General features: G+C 57.1%; 1 protein-coding gene across 1 annotated transcript in view; it reads right to left on the reverse strand.

Annotated features, from left to right (window-relative positions):
• LGR6 (leucine rich repeat containing G protein-coupled receptor 6) overlaps positions 1-18,873 on the reverse strand; it is a 70,340-nt gene that overhangs the window by 39,015 nt on the left and 12,452 nt on the right. Inside the window, exons 2-4 of the mRNA XM_066379494.1 lie at positions 10,250-10,321; positions 9,279-9,350; positions 6,045-6,116 (exon numbers count right to left, since the gene is read on the reverse strand). Coding sequence (XP_066235591.1) covers positions 6,045-6,116; positions 9,279-9,350; positions 10,250-10,321 — 216 coding nt within the window. The remainder of the gene's footprint in view (positions 1-6,044; positions 6,117-9,278; positions 9,351-10,249; positions 10,322-18,873) is intronic.

Below are 18,873 nucleotides of genomic sequence, written 5' to 3' on the forward strand. Positions count from 1 at the left end.
GCTGCAGGGCCCTGGGAAGTTGCTCCTCTCTGGGGCCTGGTCCCCTCTCTCATGGGATGGGAGACTGGACGGGTGACCACCCACACCTTCCAGCTTCTAATTCTAAGGTTCTGAGGTCTGAGGCAGGCAGCCTCCGCCCACATGGCCTCGTGGTGGCCAGAGCAGGAGCCGTGTGCTGGCTGCCTTTTCTGGCTGCCGTGTGAATTTCCACACTCCAACCAGCGGCTGGCAGCCGCCTGGGCTCCGAAGGCTCATAAACTGATGGAAAATTACTCATGGACTCAAAGAAGACCACACTTTCTCCGCCCCTAACTAGTCTTCCTCCCCAGGGTGGCTGCAGGCCTGGGGAGGGGTATGGGGAAGCAACCAGCTGCAGGGGCGCATGGGCGCTGTCCCCGACCCTTCCTGGCCACGACCCCAGCCTCCCCTCCCCTCCTCTCACTTCCAGAATTCTGAAAAGATGCTGTAGCTCCCAGAAAATGCCCGGTGGATCAGATGGAGATGGTCCCTCCCCCCTGTCCTCAAACTGATGAGGAGTTTGTGACATTGAAAGACTTTCAGGAGAAAGAACTCTGACCTCTCTCCCCGCTGTGGTAATAGCTGAGAGGTTCTCTCCAAAGTCTAATCTTTGTGTCTCCAGCTGTGTCCCTCAAGGGGTCATGGGCATCTCATGGCCTCTAGGCTGGTCCACAACCAAACCAATTCAAACCACACACTCCCTCCTGTGCGTGCAGGTGGCAGCAGAAAGGGGCCACGGCTTGAGGACACTGCAGAGCAGGTTTACAGGGCCTGGGGACAGGCGATGTGGGCAGCGTGTAACGGTGGAAGAGGGCAGGGTAACCCAGAAGCCCTAGGACAGCAGGGCGGTGGCTTCCAGCCTATAACTGCACACGAACACCCTAACCACCTGCCCCTCAGGGGGCGGGTCCTGATAAAACATAGACCCCGACTCGACTCACTTGGTCTGAGACAGCCTGAGTGTCTGCACTGCTGACGGTCCTCCCCCAGGACCCAGAATAGCAAGGACCAGACCAGCAGCCCCCAAATCTGGCTCTGATCAGGTGTCACCAAGGAGTTTTTCAAATACAGATTCCCAGGTCCCAGCCCTCAAGATTTCAACTCAGGAGGTCTGAGAAGGGGCCCAGGAACCTGCACTTTGTAAGCTTCCCTAGTGTGGTGAGGCCAGCAGCCTTGGGAACCAGATCTCTGGGCTCCCTCATAGCCTGGAGTCATGGTGATGCCAGTGCTCAGAATTCAGACACCCTCTACCAACCCTGTGATTGACTCCCACCTTCATTTCTCGCCTGTGAGATAGGAAATGCGGTCCTCCCTTAGAGGTTAGCTGCCAGGAGTACAGGAGAGGTCTGCTCAGCACTTGCCCAGAGCCTGGAACACAGCCGGCATCCACTCCACCTTGTGTTCCATGCACGCACTTCTCTGTCTCAGCTCCAGGATTGAACAGGGAGGGCAGAAGACAGGGGTCTAGGTGTGTGACATTCCCGCATTAGTGTCAAGCTGCTGGAAGGCAGGGGCCTTGTTTGGTTATTGACCTCAGTAACTTGTCTGCCAGGCATTTCAGTCACTCCAGTGAAAGAACAGAGCAATAGGCCCTGGCTGGTTGGCTCAGTGGTAGAGTGTCGGCCTGGTGTGCAGGAGTCCCGGGTTCGATTCCCGGCCAGGGCACACAGGAGAAGCACCCATCTGCTTCTCCATCCCTCCCCCTCTCCTTCCTCTCTGTCTCTCTCTTCCCCTCCCGCAGCCAAGGCTCCATTGGAGCAAAGTTGGCCCAGGCGCTGAGGATGGCTCCATGGCCTCTGCCTCAGGTGCTAGAATGGCCCTGGTTGCAACAGAGCAATGCCCCAGATGGGCAGAGCATCGCCCCCTGGTGGGCATGCCGGGTGGATCTCGGTCAGGCACATGCGGGAGTCTGTCTGATTGCCTCCCCGTTTCCAACTTCAGAAAAATACAAAAAAAAAAAAAAAGAACAGAGCAATACAGAGAGGAGGGGAGGAATGAAGGGAGAGAAGGAGGAAGGGAAAGAGGGAGGGAAGGAAAGAGGGAGGGAAGGAAAGAGGGAGGGAAGGAGAGAGGGAGGGAGAGAGGGAGGGAGGGAGGGAGGGAGGGAGGAATGGATATCAGTGGTTGGGTCTCCTGTTCCCCCTGGACACATCCAGACCCTGCAGCTGCTCAGGAAGGGGCAATGACACAGAGAAAGAGGAAGCTTGCCTCTGCTCTCTCTTCGGGAGGGGTCGCCCCACTTCTTGGCTCTGCCTGGGACCCACATGCACCTAAACCACATCTGAGCTATCCCTCAGCCCCAACCTGAAGGACACTCCGGTCTCTTTCAGGTCTCTCAGGCCTGGGCCTCCAGGGCTCAGGGGGCTGGGAGACCAGGGAGACCCACAAGTAGTCTGGGTGGAGGCATTCCTGGTGGGGCCTAGGCACCATTCTGCTCCTGGGTGGCCCACTTGGGCCACCGCTATCCCACACCAGCATTTACAACTGAAAGAACCTCCCCAGGATCCTAGGGCCCAGTCCACCATGGACACACTCCTAGTACCTCCAGCAGCGAAATTACCCACATTCAGGCCTTCATCACGTGCAGGGGGCTGCCGCGTGCCCACCCACCTCAGAGCAGCCTCTGCCCCAGACACACGTAGCAATCAACTCCCGGAACCTTGGGGAGATCCAAATGCAGCAGCATATAATCACGGAGCCCGAAATAGCCATGCCGGGGAGCCATCCGCCACCTCGCGTGTCCCTGAGGACCCCTTGGCCAGGCCCCACAGAGTGCCAGGGCCTCAGGGCCCTCTGGCTAGTAAGAAGGTTGGGTGATACTGACAGCATTCACTGGACCTCAGGGGCAGCTTGAGGGGCTTCTCTATGGGAGAGGGAGTATCTCTAGGATAAAGCCTTAGACCAGAGCTGCCCAGACTCAGGGTCTCGCTGCTTCCTCCTCCCCCATGGCATCCTCCTTTGATCAGCGCCCAGCAGGGTTGGAAAATGCCTCCTTCAAGAACTCCCCAATCCCTCTTGAGGATACTTGTCGAGAAGGCTGAGAGGTAACATGCCCTGGCTGGGCCCTGTGACCCTCAGCACAAGCCCCCCACCCCCCGGCTCAGTCTCCAACCCCCTGGGAGCATGCACAGTGCCATTCCCTCCCAGCTCTGTCAGGCAGTTGTCACTGCAGGTGCTCTCCTCGCAAGGAGGAGACAGAAGAGCCATTTTGAGGGACAGCTCCTGGAAATGCCCCGCTGCTCTTCACATGCAGGTGATCATTGGCCACACCAGCCCCATGCCCTCTTGCAAAGTATCAATGCTGATGCCCTGGTTCCCAGGTGACCAGCACCATCCCTTGTGTGGGCTGCATGTTTGTGTCCCTCCAAAATATTCCTATGTTTGAACCTGACCCCTTAATGTGATGGAATTAGGAGGCAAGGCCTTGGGGGGTAACTAAGGGAAGGTGAGATCATGAGGGTGGAGCCCCCGTGAGTGGGATCAGTAGCCCTTCCTTGTGAAAGTCAGGGAGAGCCTGCTGCCCAGCTCTGCGCCCTTGCACGTGAGGGCACAGGGAGAAATAGGCCCTCTCCAACCCAGAACAGGCCCCTCCCCAGAACTCAACCATGCTGATCCCCTGGTCTCAGACCTCAAGCTTCTAGAACTGTTAGAAAGAAATAAGCTTCTGTTGTTTATACTTTCCATTGTAAAGAGCGAGAAGACACAGAGAAGTAACAAGCAACTCAGGGCCAACACCCTTCGAGCATACCCTGCAGGAGAGCAGGGAAGTGCCTGGGACCTGAGAGTTGCAGCTCGGATGCACCCTAGCTCTGTGTCTCGGGCATGTGTCTCGGTGCTTAACTTCTCTGGGCTTTAGCTGCCTACAGGCTTTGGGATTCAACCAGATGCATGAGTGTGTTTAGCATTTTGAAGGGTGGTTGAGTGGGAGCCACTGTCCCTTCCCACACCACCCAGGCCCAGCTCACATACATACACCTCCATCCCACTCCCCCCGGGCCGCACAGGCTGCAGTGTCTGGGGAGCCTACTAAGAGGGTTGTGCCAGCTGGACTGCGGGTGCACCTCTCCTGATCACCTCCCAGCTCGGCTCAGTGTCGGCGGGTCCATGTGGCTGCCCTTTGCAGTCACTGCTCCCCGGAGGGTGTCCAGGACTGGGCGGTTTTTCTGTCTCCTCCCTGCTTTTCCAACTGTTCTCTGGGCCCAGCCCAACCTGGTCCCGGGGCCTTTCTGAGCTGTTTTCCTGCTTTTCGAAGGACACACTGCCCCCCACCCTGTCTCGCCCCCACCCAGTTTCTATTTTGCCTCAGGCTCTGCTGGCTGCCCGTGGTTTCTCTTGGCCTGGGCTGCAGCCTGGCGGGACATGGCTGGCACTGCCACCCTCTCCCTTCCACGTCGGCTGGGGAGGAAGCAAGTGCACTGGGGAGAAGTGTGGGGGCTGGGTGCAGCCCACCCAGCTTCAAACCAAATGGCCTGGGGGCAGTGTCTGATTGGGGTCCTGGGGTCCCCTCACTCCTCATTCACACGACATCCTTCTTCCTGCTCTGGGATCTGGTTCTAGCAGGTCAAAAGTAGACCCCAGGACAGAACTGTTACAGAGGTCCCAGGAAGGTCCCCAAGTGCTCATGCACTGACCTCCCTTCTGGAGATGAACAGCCTCCTCCAGAGACCTGAACCCTGGGTGGGCCTGGTTGCCTTGGAGAAGGGAGTGAGCAGGGACGTGTCCCCCCTCCCTGATCACTGGCTTCCAAGAGGAAGGAGGAAATTTCTATTTGCTAGTACTTGTGGGGAAGGAGGGAGGGCCACCCAACAATGGCCACCAAAAGTGGCTTCCCTTGTAGCCCTGATGGATAGGACGGAGCCTTTGGGGCTGGGAATGGGGGGAGGGGCAGACAGCCCAGGCTTTCCTGGCCTTTGATCTTCTGATAGTAGCCTCTAGAGGCAGGGCTGGGGCACCTGCCCTGGTTAGAAGTGACCTGATGAGAGGAGGTAGCTGGGCCAGAGGCCCAGCATTTGCTGGGGTAGAGAACAGGAAGGAGAGAAAATGAGGGCAGGCAGGGCCCAGCTGCACAGCTGGTGGCCCCTGGGTGCAGACACAGAAGCAGGAGGCAGGGTAGAGAGGCAGACATGGCTGTGGGGGTAGGGTACAGCTGGCAGTCAGGCCCCCACCCAGCCCGAGGCCGCCACTTATGGGTCCTGGGAGGAAAACCTCCTTTCCCACTCCCATCCCCTACCATGGAGGGTCAGGGCAGGTTGCAGTTGTCTAATTCCACCCCACGGGCTGAGACCTTTGTCCTGATACACTGCACATTAGCTGTGCCTCAGTTTCCCCCACTGGATAACCCTGATGCCCAGAACTGCCTCCTGACTTTGGTTTCTTCCCAGACATCTATACACTGTTCCATGTGGATGAACCTGAACATTTGGTTGGTTTGGCGAGCACGTGAGAGGCACGACCGCATTCCAGGCTTGGCGATGCACTACTGAGTAAACCAGCACCTGGCCCTGAGCAGCAGGCCACTGCTTAGTCAGGTGGCATCACCTGTCCTGCCACCCCGGCTCTGTCTCCTGTCCACAGCGCCCCTACTGGGAAGGCGAGGAAGTGCAGGGGACGCTGAAGGGGGGCGGTGCCACCCAAGCCGGGGAAAATGGGTGTCTGGGCCATTCCACACCCAAAGCCCTGGGGCTAGAGCAGCCTCCGTGGAGGAGACAGTCTCTTCCTGACACTTCTTGGGGGGAATGGCCTACTCCGCCCCCACCCCAGGCTCCGGGGCAGAACGCCAGATGCCCCAGGATGGCTGCCCTGGTGGCCCCACCTAGGGAGGTCCCTTCCCACAGTCCTCGGCGCGGCTTGAAGCCTCCCTTCCCTGATACACACTTGGATCTACACACACACACACACACACACACACACACACACACACACACACACACACACTCTGATGACAACACACACTCGTGCACACCAAAGCCTGGAGCGCTGCAGCCCTCTGAACGTGGGGAATGAAGAGGCGCATGGGGGGGACTCACAGAGACTGCAGACTCGGCAGCTGCCACAGGGCCTCGGCTGGGATGCCCCCCAGCTGGTTGTTCTGCAGCATCCTGCAAGGAGAGGAGGGCTTGGAGGACCCTATGGCATGCATGAGCATTGGGGCTCCCCCCTTGACCCCTCCCCAAGCCCGTCCCTCCCTCTCCCCCAGCTCCAGAGGCTCAGAGGCCGTCCAGGCCCAGCCTTGGCCTGCTGTTGGGCTTCAGAGGCTGGCCAGGGGTTGTGGGCTGTGTGTGGGCTGAGAGGGGTCGCAGGAGGTGAGGCAGAGCTAAGGAGGAGGATGGAGAAGTGGCAGAGACACGTGGGCAGCTCCAGGGCCCAAGGTCAGAACTCATAGTTCTATTGAAGGCTGGTCAGAAAGGATGTGGCAAATAGTGTTTTTCTCCTCAGACCTCAGTTAACCCATTTGTGTAGCTGAGAGACTGAAGATCTCTTGGAGGAAGGGTGGCTATGGATAAGGACAATGCCCCTTCCCCGTCTGGGCCACACCTGTGGCCAGGCTCCTCAGGACCAGAGGGGATGAGCACTCGGTGGGCCCTCCTGAGTGCAGGGATGCCGTCCCCCCTGGAGGGGAACAGTTAGTCCAGCACTCACAGGGGACGACCAGAGAAGATACCAACTCACAAAGCAAGTTCACAGCAGCATCAGGACTAGGACCAGTCCTGCCTCCCAGGCCAGTGCTGCTGTGCCCACACCTCCTGGCTCCTCATACTGGCACTGGCACTGGCCCTGGCCTTGGCCGTGCCCCGGGGAGACGGAGTTTGTAACCCACTGAGTGTCTTAGTCCACACTGCGTATTACAATCACCTGGATAGATTTTAAATTCCAGTGTCCTGGCGACACTGCAGGCTGACCACATCGCCGGGCAGGTGCCTTGAATGCACAGCCACTAGTCTGGCTGACCACTAGTCCTCAGCATGTCCCCTCACCCCCTGTGAAGCCTGCTCTGGGATGTCTCTCTGACCTGAGGGGCATGGGGGCAGGACCCATGAGTGTCACAGTCAGGGGTTCCAGAGTGGTGACCCACAAGGGGTTTCTGAAGGCCCTTTCTATAGCTCTGTGGGGTTGCTACAGGTTCCTGAGTGCTGGACAAGGTGTGGTCTCAGGTCCACCCTCCTCCTCACTTGAACCAGAAAACTCATCTGTTCTATGGATCAGGAGTCTAGAACAAGGTGTTTTTAAGTTTCTGCAGCTAAAAATGTTGAAAAGTTTATTCCCACTCTCTCATTTTTTAAAGGTGAGGGAGGCAACGTGCAGTTCAGGAGGACACAGTCCCAGACACAGAGTAGACTGGGCAGTCAGGTGACAGATTTTGGGAACGGAGATTATTGCCAGTGGTGGGAGATTGCTGCTCATGTTTTTTTTGCAGGTGTGAAAAAATAGAATGGACCAGAGCTGAAACAAGACAGTGTGACATGGGGCGTGGGAGGCTCTGTGCCCCGAGGCCCAGGAGCAGGGGCAGCTCCAAGACCACCCAGCCCATCTTTGACACAGAGCAGCCCACAGGCAAGGAGCTGATGGGGCTCTGGGGGCTTGGGTGGCTTTCCAGGACCGGGCCCAGTGGAGGTCAGTGGCACAGCAGGCAGTGTACAGTCTGGTTGTCCTGGGCTCCAACCTGCAGCCTTTGCAGCAGCTCACTTGGCTCAGCCAAGGGCCCCATTGCAGAAGGTGGGCGGGGGCCCCTGGGGCTTTGGTTCTTCGCCTAATGCAGGCACAGAAGAAAGAGGAGGCTCGTCTCTAAGCCGGAGTCTTAGGAATGGGACGTGAGCCTCACATTTTCTGAGGGCCCAGCACACAGCCCGCTCTCTAATCCCGCTGCAGGTCTGAGCCTGCAGTAGCATGGAGATGCCACCAAGCAGGCTGCCTGCTCTTCATCTCCATCTCACTCAGGATGCCTCCCCATCCCCGTGGAGCGGGACAGATCCAGGGCAGGGGCAGTGGGGCTGAGACAGAGAGTAGGGGAGAGAGAGGCAACAGAGGCCGGATAGAGACAGCGCCCAGGGCAAAGCAGAGGGTCAGGGGACAGTGAGAGACCAAGGAGCCCTGGAGTCAGAGACACAGAGGCAGACGGAAAGGGGGGCCGAGGGTAAAAGGTGCCTGAGACCAGCGGCGGGGAAGAGAGGACCTGATCAGTGGGGGACCATGGACTGCTGACTGGCTAGAGGCTGGAAGCTCAAAGGCCAAAGGCCACCACCAGCCTAGAAACAACTTTCAGCAAGTTAGGAAAATCAGTTCCTTTCCAGGCGGAGGGAGCCCCTTAAACACAGGACTGGGTTCCAGCCCTTCTCACCCCACAGCCAGATGACCTGCTCAGCTGGGCAGAGGACGGCCGGGTCACGTCAGGGCCGAGGGGTCAGAGGGCTGGGGAAGGCTCACCACGTGGCGATGCTCATTCTAATGCTCCAGGATCAGCTCACAATTTTCATTCCCCCAAACCAGGGGCTGTGGTGATGTGCCCTCCCAAGGAGACTGTCCTGCCCGCCCTCGGACCCTGTGACGCCTGCCCCACCTCCCTCCCCTATTCTCTCATCAGAACACGAGTGGGGTTTTGGGGAGGACAGTCTTGACCAGGACAAGGTGAGCCGTGGATGGAGCAAAGGAGACGGAGAGTGCCTTAGCTTTGCCTAATCTAATGGGCCACCAGCTCAGTTGGACTTAGGTGACATAAGCCCTCTCCAGTTGTTACTTTCCTTTTGCTTTGAGAGCAAGTGACAGAAGCTGGGATGAAGAAGCCAGAAACCTCAGGGAGGGGACATGTCCACAGTGACATGGGGACTCAGCGCCGTAGCCACTGAGACCGGGCTGGGGGCTCATGAGCATGGTGGCCAAGGACCTGCGTGGACCCATGTGAACTCCTCCTCTGCGGACAGTCCTACCCGTCCTGGCTGAGTCTTGGGGACAGCATTTGGGTCTGTCACGGTCCAGTCCCATGAAGACCTCTACTCATGGTCATTGTTCACGTTACCAGGAAAAGATCGGGGTGCTGCCCTGTAGGGCTGCCCCAAACAGCAGGTGCAGTGAAATGCGGTTTACAAATCACGTTTGCTACAGACTTGCGACTCCACAGACACAAAAGCAACAATAAGGACGAAGATGCAGAGGGGGAGTGCTGAATGAGCCCCTGGTGGACGGACACACAGGCACAAGGCCAGCCTCGCTGAGCCCTCTGTTCCCAAGGTCACACCTCAGTGGGAAGATTGCGTTCTCATACTCACAGGATTTTCAAGCTGTAGAGACCAGAGAATGCTCCTCCCGGGATGTGTGAGAGATGGTTCCCAGAGAGACGCCTGCAAACCGGACAGAGGGGTGACACTACAGGTTACCCATGGAACATAGGGGATCCGCCAGCCTGTGAGGGGGGCTAACCCCTGCTGTCTGAGAGCAACATTGTCCATGTCATACCTACCCCATCACTTCATTCTCACAGTCACCCCATAAGGTGCCTATTATCACCCCAAATTTCAGGGAATAAACCACAGAGAGGTCAAGTCTCTCCCCTCAGGGTCACAGAGCCTGGCAGCGGCAGGGGCTGGTTATTCTCATCACTGCACTGAGGAGGTGATTTGTTTACGATGCCCATGTGCAAAGAGGGATGTGACTGCCAGGTTGGGGTGGGGGGATTCCACTCAGATGCAGGAGGGAGGCTGGGGTGATCAGGACTGGCCTCATAGAGCCAAGGTGCCCAGGCAGGTGTGGGCCAGGTGAGGGAGGGCCTCAGAAATGCAGCCAGAAAAGCTCTTGAGGTCGTGAGATGTGCAGAATCTCAGAAAAGGGTGAGTCTGTTAGTCAAGAGGCTGGTGCAACCCCTGAATTGAGGGGACACGTCGGCCAGCAGCAGAGGGAACAGAGATAAGGGATGAAGGAGACACACCAGAAAAGGCCACCGGGACCTGGGAGTGGCTGGTGGCTGGACCTGGGTGGTGACCCCGGGAGACAGACAGATATTGACAGGAAGAGGGGAGGCCACAAGGAGGAGCCACTTCAGGAGGGACACCACTGGAGCTTGGAGTTCTTGCACCACAGGGCCTCTCACAGCCACCCTTGGGTTCCACCTGGGTCAGGTGTCCATGGAACACCCTGCCATCAGAGCTAGCTCCCTAGCCACGTGCTCTGAAGGGGGGCCCTGTCCAACAGCTGTTTGAGGTGCTCCAGCTCCAGCCCACCCCTGGGAGCAGCGCCTACTCACAGCTCCTCCAGAAAGCGCAGGTGGTGGAAGCGACCGGGCCGCAGCTCCGTGAGGTTGTTCATGCTCAGGTCCCTACGTGGGGAGAAAACAGGGAGTCGTGAGCCATCCATCAGCCCCAGGCAGTAGCATCCAGCTGCACTCACCCACAGAGTGCCCAGCAGGCCCCAAAACCGCCCTCTGAGTGGGCGCTGGCTGAGTCTCCATGGCCCCTTGGATTCCCTCCTGCCTGCCTGCACTCCAGGGCCTGGCTCTGACAAAGGTTATGAAGGAAGCTGACCTCCCTGCAGGAGGATACCTAGAGAAGAATTCACAGACTTTTAGTGTAGGAGAAGAGGGGCCACTTAATACATAGAACAGACCAGCAGCCTGTGTTCCAGTGGGGAAACTGAGGCACAGAGCTCCCTGCTATTCCGGCCTCCAGGGCGGGCTCCCACAATATTCACACATAGGCATGAGCACCCTTCTGGTCAACCCAGAGCCAGCGGGTGGCACTGCCCTCTGAGGTCCCAGTCAGTCACTTTGTGGTTGGCTTCCCTCCCTCGGTCTCCAACCGGAGGCCATGGCCTCTGAGCACATTGCAGAAAGTGCCTGATTCCTGGGTGGTAGGGGACACCCTGGCCCTCCCATGTTATCTGTGAGCCTAAGTGGGTTTCAATGTCACACCTCTAAGGTGCTCAGCACACAAAGTCCTCACCGTAACAACAGCCTACCCTGGTAACTGCATCAGGCCCTGCTAACCTTCCCCCAAGCAGTCTCATGTGGCCACAGCTCTCCCCACAAGCAGACCCCACTGGTACCATCATATGTTCAAGGAAATAAAAAGGAAAGAGTTGGAGCCTCAGAATCAAAAGGCCCTGAGGTAAGTCTCTCCTCCTCTTGCCTATCAGACCTTAGGCTGGTAACCACTACAACCTCAGTTTCTTCATCAGTGAAAGTGGGATGAATAACAAGAAAGCCCTCGCATCCTTGGAAGGATTAAATGAGACAATACTTACAGACTATCTAACAAATAGTGTCTGTGTCCACCTGTCCCTCAGTGACTCGTGGACAAGTGTCCCAGCCTGACAGGCCTGGACTGGGAGGGGGCTGGTGCCTTGGCCAGTTGGTCCCACCTTTGTTAGCACTTTCTTGGCTGTATGTGCCTGGTGAGCAGTGGTGTTTGAGATGCACCTGACATATTTTGGGTCCATCCTGTCCAAACCTCAACAGAGGCTTCTGGCCTCTGCCAGCCTCCTCCCTGGGGCCCAAACGTGGGCCCAGACCAGACCCGTGTTGCTGGGACCACCCCCAGGCCTCCTGAGGTTTCTACCTTCTCTGCGAAGGCACCTCCACCCTCAAACCTCCCCAAGAAATGCATGCATCTGCTCAGAAAGGCAGGCCAGGAAGGCGGCGTGTGCTCAGGAGTCCAGTTCCAACTTATACAATGATGGTTTAGTCTCAGACGTTTCACCTCTGGTAGAGCCTACACACAGACCGCTGTCCTCTGGGAAGCATGACAATCTGCGTTGGGTAGAGCCTCGGGACGGGACGGGAACTCGGGGTTGGTTCCTGCCCTCAGTCCTCTCCCTGCTCCAAGTACAGATGGCCCGCTCGAGGAGAAAGGGTCACTGGTGTGCTGGTGGCCACCCCTCAGGGAGCAGTGCCGAGAGGTTGCTGGTGGATTTTAAGCCAGAGTCTGGTCTTCAGGGTGCTCTCAGACTCCGCTAGCCCAGGGCTCTGACAGGGTGTGGAGAAGCAGGGGCACTGGACAGTGCAGGGACATGTGGCCAGGGAAGCCCATGTGGCAGCCCCTGGGTCTGCCGGGACCTCCCCTGTGAGTTGAGTCGGGGCCTGGCTCACCCTCTGCCAGGCAGGGAGGTGCAGAACTGATTACCTCTAAATGTTTACCCTGCACATTTCTGAACGTGCCTCCACAGGAGTTCAAGGACTGCGCTGGGCGTGTGACTCAGGCCTCATCACTCAGCTGTCCCTCCAGGGGCCGCTCCTCAGAGGCTCTGATGTGGCTCCAAGCCCCCCACCCCCTCTGCCACCCCCATTAGCGGCCTCATTGTTCTCCCCTGGAGAGAGGGGGCCATACCCAGCCCGCCCCCACATCCTGCCCCAAGACAACACAGCCCAGCTGTAGGGCTCAGTTTAAGGGGCTGATTTCGAAGGGTAGAGGTAGGGGGAGCCCCACTCAGGCCTGGCCCTCTCACAAAAGGAAAAGAGGTGAGGCTGGTGCCAAGGAGAGGAAAGGGGGGAACATGGAGCTGGAAGAGGGAGGGCAGAGGCTTCCTGCTGAGGTCCCCAAGCTGATGCCATGGGCCCTGGAAGCAGCTAAGGGCCTGCTGGCCCTGCTGTGGGGGGAGGGGCTGGGGGGGCCGTGCCTGTGCAACCAAAGCCCAGCTCAGACCTGCAGGCCATACCTCGACCCAGAATAAGAGGGTGCCCTTACCTGTGGGTGCCTGGGTTTGCCAGTAGGAATGGTGACTGTTTACAAGGGGGCATGTGTCAGGACACACAAGCTCTGGGAGGTGCTCGTGTGGTGCACACTAGGCACATGTGTTTATCTTACATGTGCATGTAGAATGTTGGACTGTTAAAAGTCACATACTTTCTCAAAGCGTCCACATGTCACAAAGTCAGGAATTCTGGGAGACCCGAATGGCCTCCGCCAGGCCTCATCCTTTGATTGGAAAGCTGAGTATGGCTGTGACCTTCTCTAGGCCTCAGTTTTCCCCCTGGTCTGTCTCCTGACTCAGGAAAGAACCGAGGTAGCTTGGTGATGCTGCTTCTGGAGCCCAGCTTGTGGTTGAATTGGATGCTCAATGCCTGGACTCACAGTCTGGTCCACCACTGTCCCCCTACGACCACTAGGAGCACACACACACACACAGACACACTCACAGATGTACACACATGCATGCACACCACTCCCCAGGGACGGCTTCAGGCTGTGGCCTGTGTGGTTGCACGGAGACCCATGCTTGGCAGTTCAAATCTCTGCTGTTGTCATTTTGAATTCTAATTTTTGGATGAGAGGCACCACATTCTCATTGCACTAGGCCCTCAAACTGCTTCTCAACTGAACAGCAGGGGTGGAGAGGGTGGTGGCAGCCCTATCCAGCAGCCCCGGGTCCTCTGGGTGGACACAGCTGGGGTGGGGGGGTGAGGCTGGCAGGAGTGGGGGGAGAGAAGAGCCGCAGCCCTAAGCATGGGAAGTGGAAATTTCTGGCTGCAGATCAGGAAAATGTTCTCAGAGCTTCACCCTGTGAGGCGATCAGACCACCCAGGCTGTGGGGTGAGGCGGTGTCACCATGGAGACCAGGACCAGGTGTGATAAGAGGGGGATGCTGGGAACTTGGGGCAGAACTGAAGGGTGGGGAACAGAGACCTCCCTCAGCAACCTGGCTGGTCACGAGGGCTGAGGGCTGGAGCAGCTGATGTGTTGCTGTTCCTGTGGGCTCCATGGGGCTGGACCTGGTAACACTGCCCACACCCGCTGTCACAGCAGCCTCTCTTAACCCAGTGACTCTGTCCAGTAGGCCCCCGGGCCCCTCCATATCTGAGCTGTCCTCTCTGAGGTTCCAAATACACTGGCTGACGCTAAGTTCTCTTGGATGTCCGCAGTTTTCACACATTTCCCAGCAGGAGCCTGCACTTCGATCAGGAAGACATGCCCGTCTCTACCATGTGTTCTTCTGGCCTTTGCACAAAGTCCGGCAGGAGACCACCGCTGTGCTTGTAACTAAGAGGACTGCTGCTTGACTTTGTCATCACCTGGCTCCCTCGTTTGTAACACTGTCTCCAGTCTGCCTTGGTGAGGGGGGCGGGGGACAGCATGGGAGCAGGTGGAGGACGGATGGAGTGGGCCTGGCATCTAGACAGAAGGTACCCCCAGTTATGGAGCAAAGGTGAGGTTTGTGCAGGTCAGACTGAACCAGAGGACATATCAGGTGATCCCAAAATTTAGGGGAGACATGGAGGGAGAAAGGCCAGAAAAGGAGACATTCCAGAGAGTGAGAGAAAAGCAAGGATTTTTTTAGCCCCCGTTTAAAGACCACAGAAGTCGGGGAATGTCACTCTCGGCATCACAACATTTCATCTGTGTGATGGGGGTTCCCCTAACTCTGATGGCTGAGAAAGGAGGCCAAGGAGAGAGGGACCCAGCAGAGACATCCCTATACACACACTCAAATGTGCTGGACTTAGGAAACCATGGTCTAGGGCCACAGGAACCCACTTAATCGAGGTCAAATCCTATGGCTCCACATTCTTCTCACTGCAAGGGGGATGTGGGACAGTGACAGCAAAACAGGGTGCTGGGGAGAGGGAGGGGGAGGGCCAGGCAGCCCAGATGGAGACTGAGTTCTGGGGTAGCCTGGCCCTCAGCACCACAGGGGACCCCTCTTCTCTGCAAGCTGGGGCAGTCTGCAGAGTCCTGGAGCCCAGGCAGCTGAGAGCTGTGCCCATGTCTAAGCCAGTTGAAGGTTGTCGAGAGCACAGCATGTGGCTTGCAGGCAGCACCTGTGTGCTTTGTGCTTCCCTCCCAGGCTCCCTCCTCCTTCAGAGCCAAGTCACCCACAGATGTACAAGTCAATGGACCCTGGCCTCCCACGGCACGGCCTGTGAGAAGTCCATGAGGGGCAGAGCCTCAAAAGTCACGGGGGACAGGCTCTGGGCCCCTTCTTTCCTCTCTGCCCTCTCTGCAACACTGTAGACCTGCTCCGCCTGACACAGTAGCCATGACCCACATGGGAACATTTAAATTTAAGTTCATTCAGATTAAATAAAGTTAAATCGGTTCCTTGGCTACACTAGCCACATTTCAAGGCTCAGCTGCCACACGTGGCTAGTGGCACCACCCTGGCCAGCACAGATCAAGAGCATGTCCGTCATCACAGGCAGTTCCACTAGCCACACTGCGACCTCTGCACTCACGTGTCCCGTGTGATTCCCGGCTCTCCCACAGGCAAGTTACTTCACTGCTGTCTGCTTCAGTTTCTCCACTGATAAAGTGCTTAGCTAGTGCCCAGCACACAGCAAGTGACCAACCAGCATGACCTGTGAGTGGCATGACCTGATGCTCCATTCACCCTATCCAAGTGCTTTCTCCTCCTACAAGAAGCCTCCAGCCATGAGTCACCCAGCCAGTGTTCACTGAGCACCTACTACACACCAGGCCCTGTGCAGTAGGTGATGAAGCTGCAGGCCCAGAAATGTGTGCTTTTTAGCCCCCCAAAGAGCCCCAGCAGTGGGGACAAATGAGAAGAGCATGGATAATTACAGGCCTGAGGGACAACTCCTGGGGCTGGGGCCTGAGTGCCGCCAGCTTCCTTGGACTAATCCATCTGACCTAAGGCTTCGGTCACAAGGTCTGCCACACCGTCCTGTCCTCAACTACAAACCATCACCTTAGCCTCGGACAGCTCGCTCTCCCCATCACCTGTCCTTGTCACACACACACACAGCCCCAGCTTCCAGGTCCTTTCTGTGCGGGGGTGGGGGTGGGGTGGGGGTGGGGAGAGGGGCATCCACAGGCGCCCGGCAGAGTGCTGTCAGGGAGGAGGCAGACCTGCCAGGGTGGGTGGGCGGCAAGGAGAGACCCGCAGACCAAGGCAGCAGTGGCTGTGTTTGAGGACTCGCCACGCCTTTCCCAGCTCTATCCCCTCTGCTCTCCAGCTCCTCTAGAAGGAAGAGCACCATTTCTGTGTGTGCAGGTGTGCGGCTGCGGTTCTGGCTGTCTGACCAGATGTGAAGCACCTTCAGTGAAGGGTTGTGATCTCCCCTTAGACCAGAAACCCAGGAGAGGGGCGGGTGGAGGGGTGGGAAGGACTGGGTCCCCTTTGTCTGAGACCATAGCCCCGAGTTCTGTTTGTTTAGCCGAAGCTCCTGGCCTTGCTGCCTTTATTCCACCGGATAAAGGGCCAGGGTGTGTCTGGGGTGGAAAAGAAGAAAGGCCCCTCTGTTCAGTGCCCCCCCCATGCCCACATCCCAACAGGAGCTTTTCTCTCACAGCAAGAAGCCCTCCCTCTTTCCTGTCCCCACACCTGCACTCACAGGAGCCCCACCACTGCCACCCGCCCCATCCTGGGCAGCACCCAGATGCCCAGGGAGACGGTTTCCTAAGTGGGGCTGGGGAACAACAGACGTGGGAAGTTCTGAGCATCTTCAAGAGCTGCCTTTGCCGGGCAAGCTTAGAGCTATGGGCTGTACTGACCCATTTTACAGATGGGGCTCAGCAAAATCAAGGTCCCTCTGACACCCAAGTCCCAGATGTCATCCCCCCACACTCTGCCTCTCCTGTCCCCTTAACTTGAACATGTTTTGCAGGTCACAGAGTGCTGGCACATCCTTGGTCTCATTTAACCCTTGTTACAGGCCAGGGAGTGAAGCATCAGTTACGACCATTTTAAATGGAGAAATGGCAACATGGCAGATACTACTCCATGTCTAGTCAGTCACGCAGTAAGAGGAAGGTGTTCTGCTGAACCCCAACTGCACACAAGCTCACAAGCAACCCAATGCTCAGTGCCTGTGGTGGCACCTGGGTACCAAGTGAGGAGGCTGCCACAGCTCCCAGAATAGTGCAGAGGGATGCAGGCCCCACCAGGAGGACCCCAACTATCACATTGGCCCATTGCCTGGGTCTGCCAAGGACAGTGGAACTTCCAGAGCTCAGCACCCTCCTCCAAGCCCACCTGGTGCACCACCTGCTCACCACTGGACTGGGGGAGAACTGCTGTGTGAGCAGCCCCATTGGCCCAGACCCCCACCTTCATCCTTCCCTCTGGGTGGCACCAAAACCGGCCCTCTTCCCTAACTCCCCACCTATGGGGTTGTGGGACTCGTGGACAGTCTAGACCAGTGGTAGTCAACCTGGTCCCTACCGCCCACTAGTGGGCATTCCAGCTTTCATGGTGGGCGGTAGCGGAGCAACCAAAGTATAAATAAAAAGATAGATTTAACTATAGTAAGTTGTTTTATAAAGATTTATTCTGCCAAACTTAGCAAAAATCTGACATAAAGTACTTGGTAAGTAATTATTATTATATGCTTTAACTTGCTGTAACTCTGCTTTATAAATTTTATAAAGTAAAGTTACTTCCCTACTTTATAAATCACCATTACTGTGGAACCGGTGGGCGGTTAGAAAATTTTACTACTAACAGAGATACAAAAGTGGGCGGTAGGTATAAAAAGGTTGACTACCCCTGGTCTAGAATTACTTCCCTGCCCAGTAGGAAGCCCTTCCTGACTTCTAGTCTGGCCCCTTCCAGCTGCAGCTGCACCAGAGTTCTGGGCCTTCCATCAGGGTGCTGTCATGGGCCCTGGTGTCAGACAGCCAGCCTGAGTCTCAGCCCCACCTCCACCCAGCTGCTGGTTATGAAGCAGGTGCCTTCTCCTCTCTGGGCCTGTTTCTGCATCTCTGAAATGTTATATAATAGTTCCATGTAAGGAAATGGTTGAGGGTGGAACGGAGGGTTCTAGCATGTAAGGGGTACAGCCGTGCCCACCAGGTGTCACGAATGCTGGCCAGCATCCCTCCCCTCCCTACACTCAGCTCCCAGAACTCTCCACCAGGTCCTAGCAGCACCACAGGGTCACATGGGTGGGGCTGAGCAAGGGGAGGGCGTTCTGGGTCAGCCCTGCCCTTAGGAGGCACCAGCTGCTGCTTCTCCCTGGTGCCTCCAAGTGAATGCCACCTGCCCCAGCCCTGATCCTCTCATCCTTTGATCTTCTGATCTCTGGCCTGGGTCCCTTAGCCAAAGGCATTCTGTCTCCCTGGCCTCCTCCAAGGAAAGGCAAAGGTCTGGACTCCCCGCCCGTAGCTCCTCCCTCCCTCCCTGCTTTGTGTGAAACCAGGACCGCCACAGAGGCCTGAGACAAGGGCACAGCCAGGTTCCCTCCGAGGTGGCAGGGTCTGGAGAGAGGGAACATGGGGAAGGGCTGGCAACCAGGCTACCACTGGGCATAGGCCCTGGCTGGGACACTGCTGTAAAGGTGTCTTTACCTGAGTTCCTTGTTCCTAGCACCCCTGTGTGCAAAGGGCTGCTGGGCCCTGTAGGAGGCGTGTGCACAGAGCACAGAGGGGAAGGAAGAGGAGACACTCTCTGCCCAGAGGAAACTGCCCTCTGAGGACAGATTCAGAGCCACAGACACAGCTGGACAGAACATCGAATGTTAGGCTGGAGGAATCTCAAATGCCTGATAAGGAGATAGTCAGGGAGGGCTTCCTGGAGAAAGTCTGGCTACTGGTAGCCAAAGAGGGGCAGGTTTAGCCAACAGAAAGTGGCCTGAGAGCTTTGCAAAGCACAAGAATTGGGGTGGTTAGGTTGACAGTGAGAGGTGGTACAGTGGGCTGAATGAGCCCTCCCCAAAATACATTCACGTCCTAATCCCTGGAACCTGTGAATGTGACCTTACTTGGAAAAGGAGTCTTTACAGGTGTATTAAGTTCAGGCCCTGAAATGAGGAAAGAATCTTGGATGATTTGGGTGGACCCGAAACCCAGTGACAAGGGCCCTGATAGGAAACACACCGAGAAGCCCACAGAGCAGGTAACATGCAGACGGAGGCTGAGATTGGAGTGAAGTGGCCACAAGTCAAGGGAACTGGCTGCCACCAGGGTTAGAGGCAGAGAG

Source organism: Saccopteryx leptura, chromosome 1 (assembly GCF_036850995.1).
Source record: "Saccopteryx leptura isolate mSacLep1 chromosome 1, mSacLep1_pri_phased_curated, whole genome shotgun sequence".
Lineage (NCBI taxonomy): Eukaryota > Metazoa > Chordata > Mammalia > Chiroptera > Emballonuridae > Saccopteryx > Saccopteryx leptura.